The sequence below is a fragment of the Carassius auratus genome, chromosome 42 (genome assembly GCF_003368295.1).
Source record: "Carassius auratus strain Wakin chromosome 42, ASM336829v1, whole genome shotgun sequence".
NCBI lineage: Eukaryota > Metazoa > Chordata > Actinopteri > Cypriniformes > Cyprinidae > Carassius > Carassius auratus.
Window position 1 is genome coordinate 6,419,589 of NC_039284.1, and position 10,415 is coordinate 6,430,003.

At 36.7% G+C, this 10,415-nt stretch overlaps 1 protein-coding gene across 1 annotated transcript; it reads left to right on the top strand.

Moving 5' to 3' along the window:
* Positions 1-339: 339 nt before the first annotated feature.
* LOC113060497 (trifunctional enzyme subunit alpha, mitochondrial-like) lies at positions 340-10,415 on the top strand. The gene is made up of 20 exons (XM_026229445.1): positions 340-445; positions 1,291-1,332; positions 3,366-3,436; positions 3,521-3,654; positions 3,782-3,920; positions 4,142-4,261; positions 4,366-4,468; positions 5,227-5,349; positions 5,535-5,653; positions 5,744-5,800; positions 6,092-6,201; positions 6,764-6,898; positions 7,004-7,175; positions 7,251-7,335; positions 7,415-7,557; positions 7,660-7,728; positions 7,865-8,060; positions 9,279-9,393; positions 9,522-9,667; positions 9,794-10,415. Exons 1-20 carry the CDS (start codon positions 379-381, stop codon positions 9,937-9,939), a joined length of 2,292 nt encoding a protein of 763 aa, XP_026085230.1. The 5' UTR covers positions 340-378; the 3' UTR covers positions 9,940-10,415.

Sequence of the window (10,415 nt, forward strand, 5' to 3'; positions counted from 1 at the left end):
ATAGATATATAATTTATATGAACTATATCTCTCCATTTGCCTAACCTCTTGTTCTTATGTAAATATATAATTTAAATAGCCTAATTATTATAAACACTATTCATTTCATTTAAATCTTCTGTTTATTTTTAGGTTTAAATGAACAACACCACAACATACAGAGCTCCAAAAGTCTGAGAGCATTGAAAATAGAGAAATCCATTTCCATGTAAACCTACAGTTAATAGATCTTTTTTTTTTAAGGTTTCAGGATTTCGAAAACATTTATTTTTATTTTATATATCAATTATATGACATAACAACGATGGTCTCTGTGAGTGTGGTGTAAATCATGTTTCCTCCTCAGTCTTCCGTCATTACACACATTGACCTCCAAACATGGCCGGCGTACGAGCCCTCGGTTCCCTCTCCAGACTCACAAACAGAAGATATACCCTGTTTCCAGGTACTTCACACATCCACAATTCTTTTTTCTTTTTTAAATCTACATCCTTATTGTTTTTCGCTTTGACACTTGCGTAAATAAACCCCTTTGGATAGTCACCTCAGTCATACTGCACTGTAAGTAGCTTAGCTCAACTGCTAATTAACCCAAGGTCTAGTGTTGAATGTTGAATTGTGACTGTATAAGATTAATGGTAACGTATATTGCAATAACGTTACGGTGTATGCAACGAAACGAAAGCGTTTATAAAAGTCGATTAATTGACTGTAAGTTGAGTTAGTTCGCGTACTGGCATGCTGTTCCCATTCAGATTGCTAACATTGCCTCATTATCTGTTAATGAATGACAAAAGTGGATAAATATAAAATGTATAACTACGTATAAACGTGTTTAATATTCGCTGACTGCAGAATTGTTCCCTCTGCCATTGAAAACTAGTTTAATCAGGGTTGGTTGGATGATTGCTACTAATAAATATAAGAATTGCTGTTAAATTCTGACTAATAAGGCAGGTTTGTTTACAGAGAGACTGTATTCAGTTCATAATGTGTCCAGCATCACTGAGAGGTGTAAGACATGATCATTGTGGTCGTAGTGTAGGTTAAGGGGAAACTAGGTTAAAGTTCGTCTGCGACTGCTGGAGTAATGTCCTCTACAGGCCTGTCTTCATTCTTCTGTGTGTACTTCATCATCACTGGCTTTACACGTATCCTGGCATGACCCTCACTGGTTAGAGCTCTTTTATTTTAGGTGTTATGTCTTCTGAGAGAGACCCTCCCATGATCCATGATTTTATCTTCACATATTCATCAATATTAACTTTTTCTTTTTTTCGTCCAATCAAGGTATCACCAGAAGGACATTTAGAGTTGCTGCTTGTCTAATGGGTAAAATCATTATATATTATATATAAAATAAAAGGAAAGTGTGTGTGTATATATATATATATATATATATATATATATATGAATCAAAGAGGAGATGTCCTGTTTAACAGTTTTGGTGATCAGTGATCACATCAAATTTCATTTATTAAAGTGATTTTATATACAAGCAATGAATACTAAATGTTAAATGTATCTACTCTAATGTTTCAAATAACGTTTGTGAAAATAAATTGTCAACATATTCTGACATGTACTTAAAGTAAGTGATCTTACTGAATTGCATTCTGTAATTATATTATATACAAACTTCTTGCTGACAAATTTATACCTAGTGGTTTGAAGGATAGTGGCAAAGATTGATAAAGATTTATGTTGTCAGTTAATTAGTACTTTAGGGCAGCGCTGTGAGTATTTGAATGCCATCTAATGATTCTTGTTCTAAATATGCATGAGATTTCTTTTGGTGTACAAATTGTTACACTAAATTACATTTTTGCTTTTAGTTATGATAAAAATTTATGAGTCATTATGAGTCATTAAACCAATAAACAGGACACATTCTAATGTATGAAATGTTTTAAACTATTTAACTCTTAAAGTTTTGACGCATTTTTCTCTTTGATCCACATGTGTGTATATATATGTATGTAAACAAACACATATACAGTGGGGATCGAAAGTTTGGGTTTCTGTGAAAGTTTCTGTGAAAATATGAGTAATTTTCAAAAAATAAGAGAGATCATACTAAATGCATGTTATTTTTTATTTAGTACTGTCCTGAGTAGTATATTGTACATAAAAGATATTAACATTTAGTCCACAAGGCAAAAAAAATGCTGAAATTATTCAAATAACCCTACTCAAAAGTTTGGGAACCCTTGGTTCTTAGTACTGTGTTCTGTTACCTGATGATCCTCGGCTGTCTTTCTGTTTTGTGATGGTTGTGCATGAGTCCCTTGTTTGTTCTGAACAGTTAAACTGAGAACTGTTCTTCAGAAAAATCTTTAAGCTCCTGCAGATTCTTCAGTTTTCCAGCATCTTTGCATATTTGAACCCTTTCCAGCAGTGACTGTATGATTTTGAGATACATCTTTTCAGACTGAGGACATTTGAGGGACTCAAACACAACTATTTAAAAAGGTCCAAACGTTCACTGATACTCCAGAAGGAAACAAGATGCTTTAAGAGTTGGGGGGTGAAAACTTTTGGAATTTGAAGATCAAGGTAAATTGTACTTAATTTGTGTACCGGGAAACATACAAGTATCTTCTGTTGCTTACGAAGGGCAGAACTAAATGGAAAAAAAAAAATATTTCAACAAAATAAGACAAGTTTGGCCATCTTCATCATGTTCAAAAGTTTTCACCCCCCAGCTCTTAATGCATCTTGTTTCCTTCTGGAGCATCAGTGAATGTTTGAATCTTTTTAAATAGTTGTGTTTGAGTCCCTCAAATGTCCTCAGTGTGATAAGATGTATCTCAGAATCATAAAGTCACTGCTGGAAAGGGTTCAAATATGCAAAGAGGCTGGAAAACTGAAGAATCTGCAGGAGCTTAAAGATTTTTCTGAAGAACGCTGCTCAGTTTAACTGTTCAGAACAAACAAGGGACTCATGCACAACCATCACAAAACAGAAAGACAGCCGAGGATCATCAGGTAACAGAACACAGTATCAAGAACCAAGGGTTCCCAAACTTTTGAGTGGGGTTATTTGAATAATTTCAGCATTTATTTTGCCTTGTGGACTAAATGTTAATATCTTTTATGTACAATATCTTACTCAGGACAGTACTAAATAAAATATAACATGCATTTAGTATGATCTCTCTTATTTTTTTTTAAAATTACTCGCATTTTCACAGAACCTGCAAAGGGTGCCCAAACTTTCGATCCCCACTGTATATGTATGTGTGTGTGTATGTATATACACACATATTTAAATAACGAATAACATTTTGTCTGTTTTTAATAATCTCAATTATTGAATGCATTAATTGTTTTTTCCTTTTCATGTCTCTTTAATATTTCCTCAGCTCGTACACATGTGAACTATGAGATCAAGGGAGATGTGGCCGTGATCCGTATGAATGACCCCAATGCACGGGTAATTATCTCCTCAAAACCATGCATTTATGCATTCAAATTATATCATAAATAATGTGTCATAATGTGTATTTGTGGTGTCCAGGTCAACACACTGTCTACTCAAATGCAAAGGGAGATGACAGAAGTCATGGATGAGGTTTGGGGAAACAATGCTGTCCAGAGTGTTGTTCTCATCTCATCCAAACCCGGCAGCTTCATCGCAGGGGCAGACCTGAAGTTAGTACCAGGATTCATAATCTGTTGATAGTGGTGATCCTTACCATATTTTGCTTGCTGATATCTTGCCTGTTCATTTATAATGTATCCCTTTTGTCGTTGTTTTTTTACTGTACCATGTGTTTAGCATGATTCAGGCCTGTACGACGGCAGAGGAGGTCACAGGCCTTTCTCAAGAGGGCCAGAGGATGTTTGAGAAGATTGAGAAGTCTCCTAAGCCTATTGTGGCTGCCATTAATGGATCATGCCTTGGTGGAGGCTTAGAGGTACAGGATTCGTAGTGATTTTCTTCTCTCACAGGGTGAGCACAGGATTACAGTCAAATATCAGACCTCATTTTTTTATATTCTGAATATGTTTTATTTTATGTTGATTATTATGAGTTATACCAACAATAAATTAGATAACTGAGAGGCAAATAACCAAATAATGAGATTAGTTCTATAGAAAATACAGTGTTGATTTTGTGTTTTAATTTTTTTTGTAGTTTGCCATCGCCTGTCAGTACAGAATAGCCACCAAGAGTAAGAAGACGGTTCTGGGCTGCCCTGAGGTCATGCTCGGCCTTCTGCCCGGAGCTGGAGGAACACAGAGACTGCCCAAAATGGTCTGTAATATACCACATCGCCACCAGTACATTGAGGAATGATTCTCTTGACTGATTCCTCACAACTCAAGTCTGGTTGTTTTTACTCCTTTGTTTGTATGTAGCTTGGTCTTCCCAGTGCCTTTGATATGATACTAACAGGAAGGAGCATCCGTCCAGATAAAGCCAAGAAAATGGGACTGGTTCACCAGCTGGTGGATACTCTTGGTAAAACAAGTTTTGCGTATTGCAGTTGTGTGTATATGTAAAACGGTAAAATTGTTAAAATAGAGGAGTTTTCAGTCTTTAGTGTCACACGATCCTTCAGAAATCCTTCTGATATGCTGATTTGGTGTTCAAGAAGTATTTCTTATTATTATTAGTGTTGAAGATGATATTTTTTGTGAAAATATGTTTGTGGAAACCACGATTATTATTATTTTTTATTATTGTTTGATGATTAGAAAGCTCAAAAGAACAGCATTTATTTGAAGTAGATTCCTTTCCTGTCTTTTCTGATCAATATATGTGACCCTGGGCCACAAAATCCGCCGAAATTTAGATTAATAAATCATCTGGAAGCTGAATAAATAAAGCTTTCCATTGATGTTTCGTTTATGATGATTGGACAAAATTTGGCCGAGATTGCATTATTTGAAAATCTGAAATATGAGGGACCAAAGAAATCGAAATACTAAGAAAATGGCCTTTAAAGATGTCTAAGCAATGCATATTACTAACCAAAAAGTAAGTTTTTATATATTTATAGTAGGAAATTTACAAAATATCTTCATAGAACATGATCTTTACTTAATATACTAATGAATTTTGGCATAAAAGAAAAATCGATCATTTTGACCCCTACAATGTATTTTTGGCTATTGCTACAAATATACCCCAGCGACTTAAGACAAGTTTTGTGGTCCAGGATCAAATATTACATCCATGCTGAATAAAACTATGAATTTATTTAATAAATGTTTCAGGGCCTGGCTTGAAGAGTCCAGAAGAGAGGACCATTGAATATTTGGAGGAAGTAGCTGTGGAGGCTGCAAGAGGACTTGCTAAAAAACAAATCCCACTTACCAAAGAAAAGGGCTTGATGCAGAGTAAGTGTCGAATTACTACACAATTATGTGTTTGAAATTATTCTGAAACTGCAAGTTAATTAGGCCTTTGCATAGTTGAGATTAAGATATGCAAGATATGATTTTGCAAGATTAAGACTGTTGCCTTCATACACCATAATTCTGCTTTATCACTCAAATTCATATATCCACTTATTTCATTGCAGAAGTTCAAGACTATGTCATGAGTTACCCGTTCGTGAGACAGCAGATCTACAATACAGTTCAGAACAAAGTCATGAAACAGACCAAGGGACTGTACCCTGCGCCCCTGAAAATAATTGAGGTATGATATTTGTTGATCTGTGCTCAGTGGGATGTATTATCATAAACCATGATAGAAAAAGTGTTATGTTCTGCTTGTTTTCTCTTTCAGTGTGTGAAGGCTGGTTTAGAGCAGGGTCCGACCGCAGGGTACCTGGCTGAGTCACAGGTGCTGTGAAAGGGTTCAGTCTTTATTATCAGTAAAGTTGTGCCACTCGATTTAACGAGCAATATCCCATGAATTATTCCACTTGATTACACATCTCTCATTTGACTCCTCAAACCCTCAGCTGCGTTTCTAACCTGGTGGGGTTTTTGCTGGAGGATTTTGTACTTTACAACTGAAAGCATGTTTTCATTTAATGATAACATTTAGTTAATGCAGGCTTTGGTTTAAATGAAATACAATGTTATGTGTGTGGTATTAAAATGTAATATGCCCTCTTAATCTCCATTTCAGCATTTTGGCAAATTAGCCATGACCCCTGAGTCTAAAGCACTTATTGGCCTTTATCACGGTCAGGTGACGTGCAAGAAGAATCGATTCGGAACGCCTGAGAAGGAAGTAAAGTATGTATTTCTTACTCCGTTATCATTTGTTACCCTGGACCACGAAACCAGTCTGAAGTCGCTGGGGTATATTTTAGCCTGAAAAACATTGTATGGGTCAAAATGATCGATTTTTCTTTTATGCCAAAAATCATTAGGATATTGAGTAAAGATCATGTTCCAAGATGATACATAGTCAATTTCATACTGTGAATATATCAAAACTTAATTTTTGACTAGTAAAATGCATTGCTTAGAATTCATTTGGACAACTTCAAAGGCATTTTTCCCAGACTTTTGATTTTTTTTTGCACCCTCAGATTTCAGATTTTTATAAATAGTTGTATCTCGGCCAAATATTGTCCGATCTTAATAAACCATACATCAATGGAAAGCTTATTTATTCAGCTTTCGAAAAATTCAAAGAAACTTAAGACTGGTTTTGTGGTCCATGGTCACAAATGTAACTTTATAAGGTAATTTGACAGTTACTGCATGAATTAATTCATAATGCAGCTACTTAATGATTTGCGATTATCGCTTGCAAAATAGTAATACATTTTTCTTGTTTTTCTGCTTGTAGAACACTTGCTATCTTGGGAGCAGGGCTAATGGGGGCTGGCGTTGCTCAAGTGTCTGTAGATAAAGGCTTTCACACCATTCTTAAGGACACTACACTGGAGGGACTCAGTCGTGGAGAGCAGCAAGTCTATAAAGGGTGAGTAGTTAATTTACTGAACTAATGAATTTAACATTGAACTGAGGAAAAGTTTTCTATTTTTCTATTTGATTTTTCTTTTTAACTATTTGATTTTATTTTCAGGCTTAATGACAAGACTAAGAAGAAGAGCATGACATCATTCGAAAGGGACAGTTTTCTGTCCAACCTGACAGGACAGCTTGACTACAATGGCTTTAATAAAGCTGACATGATCATTGAAGCTGTTTTTGAGGACCTGAGTATCAAACACAAAGTCCTAAAAGAAGTTGAAGCTGTAAGTTAATATCCCCAAAATGTCAAATTCTCTTAAACGCAACATTTGTAATGATACCAGATTTTGTCATTGTAGGTGATCCCTCCACATTGTATATTTGCTACCAACACATCTGCTTTACCGATCAAAGATATCGCAGCTGTCAGCAAGCGACCTGAAAAAGGTTAGAAAATTGAGCTCTTGACCATCGCGTGGGAGAGTTTGAGATGATCTTGAACGACTTGAAACCGTTTCGTTTCAGGTCATTGGAATGCACTACTTCTCTCCAGTCGACAAGATGCAGCTACTGGAGATCATCACCACTGACAAAACCTCCAAGGACACCACAGCCTCCGCGGTGGCGGTCGGCCTGAAGCAAGGCAAAGTCATTATCGTCGTTGGGGTGAGGCGTCACACATTCTTCCCTCAACCTAGGACACACATTTTACAGATCTGTGATCCATTCAGATGTTTTGGAATAACAAATTGTAATGTCTGTCTTCAGGACGGACCAGGTTTCTACACCACCAGATGTCTAGCTCCTATGTTGGCTGAGGCAGTGCGTGTATTGCAGGTTTGTGAATTTCCTTCTGAATTATTCATTTATTCCAATATGTTTGAAGAGTGTTACATACATAAAAACCAGGTTATGATGACATTGTTAATAGTAACAGGCCTGATATGCAGATCATTGTGTTTTCTACATACAGGAAGGTGTGGACCCCAAGAAGCTGGATGGATTGACCACAGGCTTTGGCTTCCCTGTGGGTGCTGCGACCCTGGCTGATGAAGTGGGCATTGATGTGGCAGCTCATGTGGCTGAAGACCTCGGCAAGGCCTTCGGCTCCAGGTTTGGAGGGGGAAATGTTGAGGTTTTGAAGACCATGGTGGAGAAAGGATTTAAAGGTACTTTCTTTAGCCTAAGCCCAAAGTATACTTCGGTTTCGATGTGAATGCTTTAGCGTGTGTGTACAGATTAATGCATAGCCTTTCAAAGTAGATATAGTGTGCGAATACATGCTCAATATTCAATGGTCAATTTTCAGAAGCAAAACCATAAAATAACCAAAAAATGGAAACAGTGTATTTACAGTTTGGTTACTATTTTTTTTTTCATACTGTAATTTTTGGTGAATTGTATTGAAAATATTTAGGGATAAATAATAATTATTCATTTGAATAATAGTATAATATTAATTTACTATCTCCTGGTCTGGCAGTAGCACTTTTAGCTTAGCTTAGCTTAGCATAGGTCATTGAATCTGATTAGACCGTTAGCATCTTGCTCAAAAATGACCAAAGAGTTTCAGTATTTTTCCTATAGAAAACTTGACTCTTCTGCATCATGTACTAAGACCGATGGAAAATGAAAAGTGTGATTTTCTAAGCCAATTTTCTAGGCGCAGTGTGATTACGCAGCACCTGAAAATTAGGGGTGCTCCGGCCGATCGTTATGCGCATCTCGTCGGTAAAGCCGGTTCTCTAATCAGCGTTTAATTCCATCAGGTGCGTGATTTAACATAGAGCAGCTGTTACTACACAGAGCCGTTGTTAATAGAGAAGATGTGCAAATCCATTTCATTTTCAGCGTTTTTTGGCGCATCTTCTCAGTTAACAACGGCTCTGTGTAGTAACAGCTGCTCTATGTGAAATCACGCACCTGATGGAATTAACCGCTGATTAGAAAACCGGCTTTACTGACGAGATGCTTATTAACGATCGGCCGATCGTGATCGGAGCACCCCTATTGAAAATAGTCTTTTTGGAATTTCTATAATAGAAAATAGGACTATTTTCAGTTGCTGCATAATATCGGTCTTACTACACGATGTAACTACAGAAGTGTCAAGTTTCAGTTAGGAAAAATATAGGTCATTTTTGAGCGAGATGCTAATGGTCTAATCACATTCAATGATCTATGCTAAGCTAAGCTAAAAGTGCTACTGCCAGACCCGGAGATCAGCAGAATGGATTAAAAAATGGTAAAACTCAACTTTTTCACAGTAGGAGAGTTTCAAAAATAGTGGAGTGTTCCTTTAAATTCCCCTTTAGGTTCTATTCTTTATTGGGCTTAACATGTTCAGTATAATTATCATGAATTATTTCTTCTCAATTCACTATTAGGCCGGAAATCAGGCAAGGGCTGCTACATCTACCAGCCAGGACTTAAACGCAGAGATGTGAACACAGAAGCTCTGGAGATTTTGGAATCATACAAGCTGACACCAAACACTGCAGTGTGAGTTGTTCAGACTTTATTCTAACAATTGTAATTTTTTTTCAGGAAAAATGCAGTTGTTTTATAGTCGGATAATGCATCATTTTTTATAAAATAAAAACCTTCACTGCTTTTCTCTCTCCACCCAGATCTTCAGACTCTGATATTCAGTACAGGTTGGTGTCCCGTTTTGTGAATGAGGCTGTTCTGTGTTTGCAAGAAGGAATCCTCGCCAATCCAGTGGAGGGTGACATTGGGGCCGTGTTCGGACTCGGCTTTCCACCCTGCCTTGGAGGTGAGAATCTAAGTCTGGATTTACATCTAGATTTCTTCCATTACATTTTTTTAATTCTAATTTCCTTTTACATTTTAAGGATAATATGCATTCAGTCCCATCATTGTGTTAATGATCTAATTGCAGGACCCTTCAGGTTTGTGGACAGCTTTGGTGCAGACAAACTTGTGGAGAAGATGAGAAAGTTTGAGGAGGTCTTTGGGAACCAGTTTACGCCTTGTCAGCTGCTGCTCGATCACGCCAAGGATCCAAGCAAGAAATTTCACAAGTGACTTTAGCTTTTACTACTACTTAGAGGATTTATGTGAAAAACAAGCAATCACGATTGTGCACTTAAAGCAAGAGTACAGAATGTGAAGGGCCTTTTTGTTCCTTAAAACAGACATAATGCATTACGATATAAAATATCACCTTTCCCCGCGAGATGCCATGTGCATGACTTGGTAGACTTTGGCCAAGCGACAGCCTTTTACCGAATTAAACAATTTAGTTTTTGAGTTGTTTTTGTATTACTGAACCCTTTAGATGAAATAGTTTTCTAATGTTTGTGTATAAGCTGTACAGGCAGAGACACCAGGCGCATTCACATGTTTTCTAGGGTATAGTCCAAAAGCACTTGTCTGTAAAATAACTGTTTGAATTTCAATGAGATACTGTACTTATGCTCTCTCTCTCTGGACATAAAAATGTGGCCTCACCTAAATAATTAATGTCGATGAATTAAATGAAATGCTCAAGTCTTCTGTGA

Excerpts from the sequence above, each read along its gene's own strand:
- LOC113060497 (XM_026229445.1), top strand. The coding sequence starts at position 379 with ATGGCCGGCGTACGAGCCCTCGGTTCCCTCTCCAGACTCACAAACAGA. Across the intron at positions 7,558-7,659 it reads AAGTCATTATCGTCGTTGGG|GACGGACCAGGTTTCTACAC; the intron begins GTGAGGCGTCAC and ends GTCTGTCTTCAG. Across the intron at positions 9,394-9,521 it reads CTGACACCAAACACTGCAGT|ATCTTCAGACTCTGATATTC; the intron begins GTGAGTTGTTCA and ends CTCTCCACCCAG.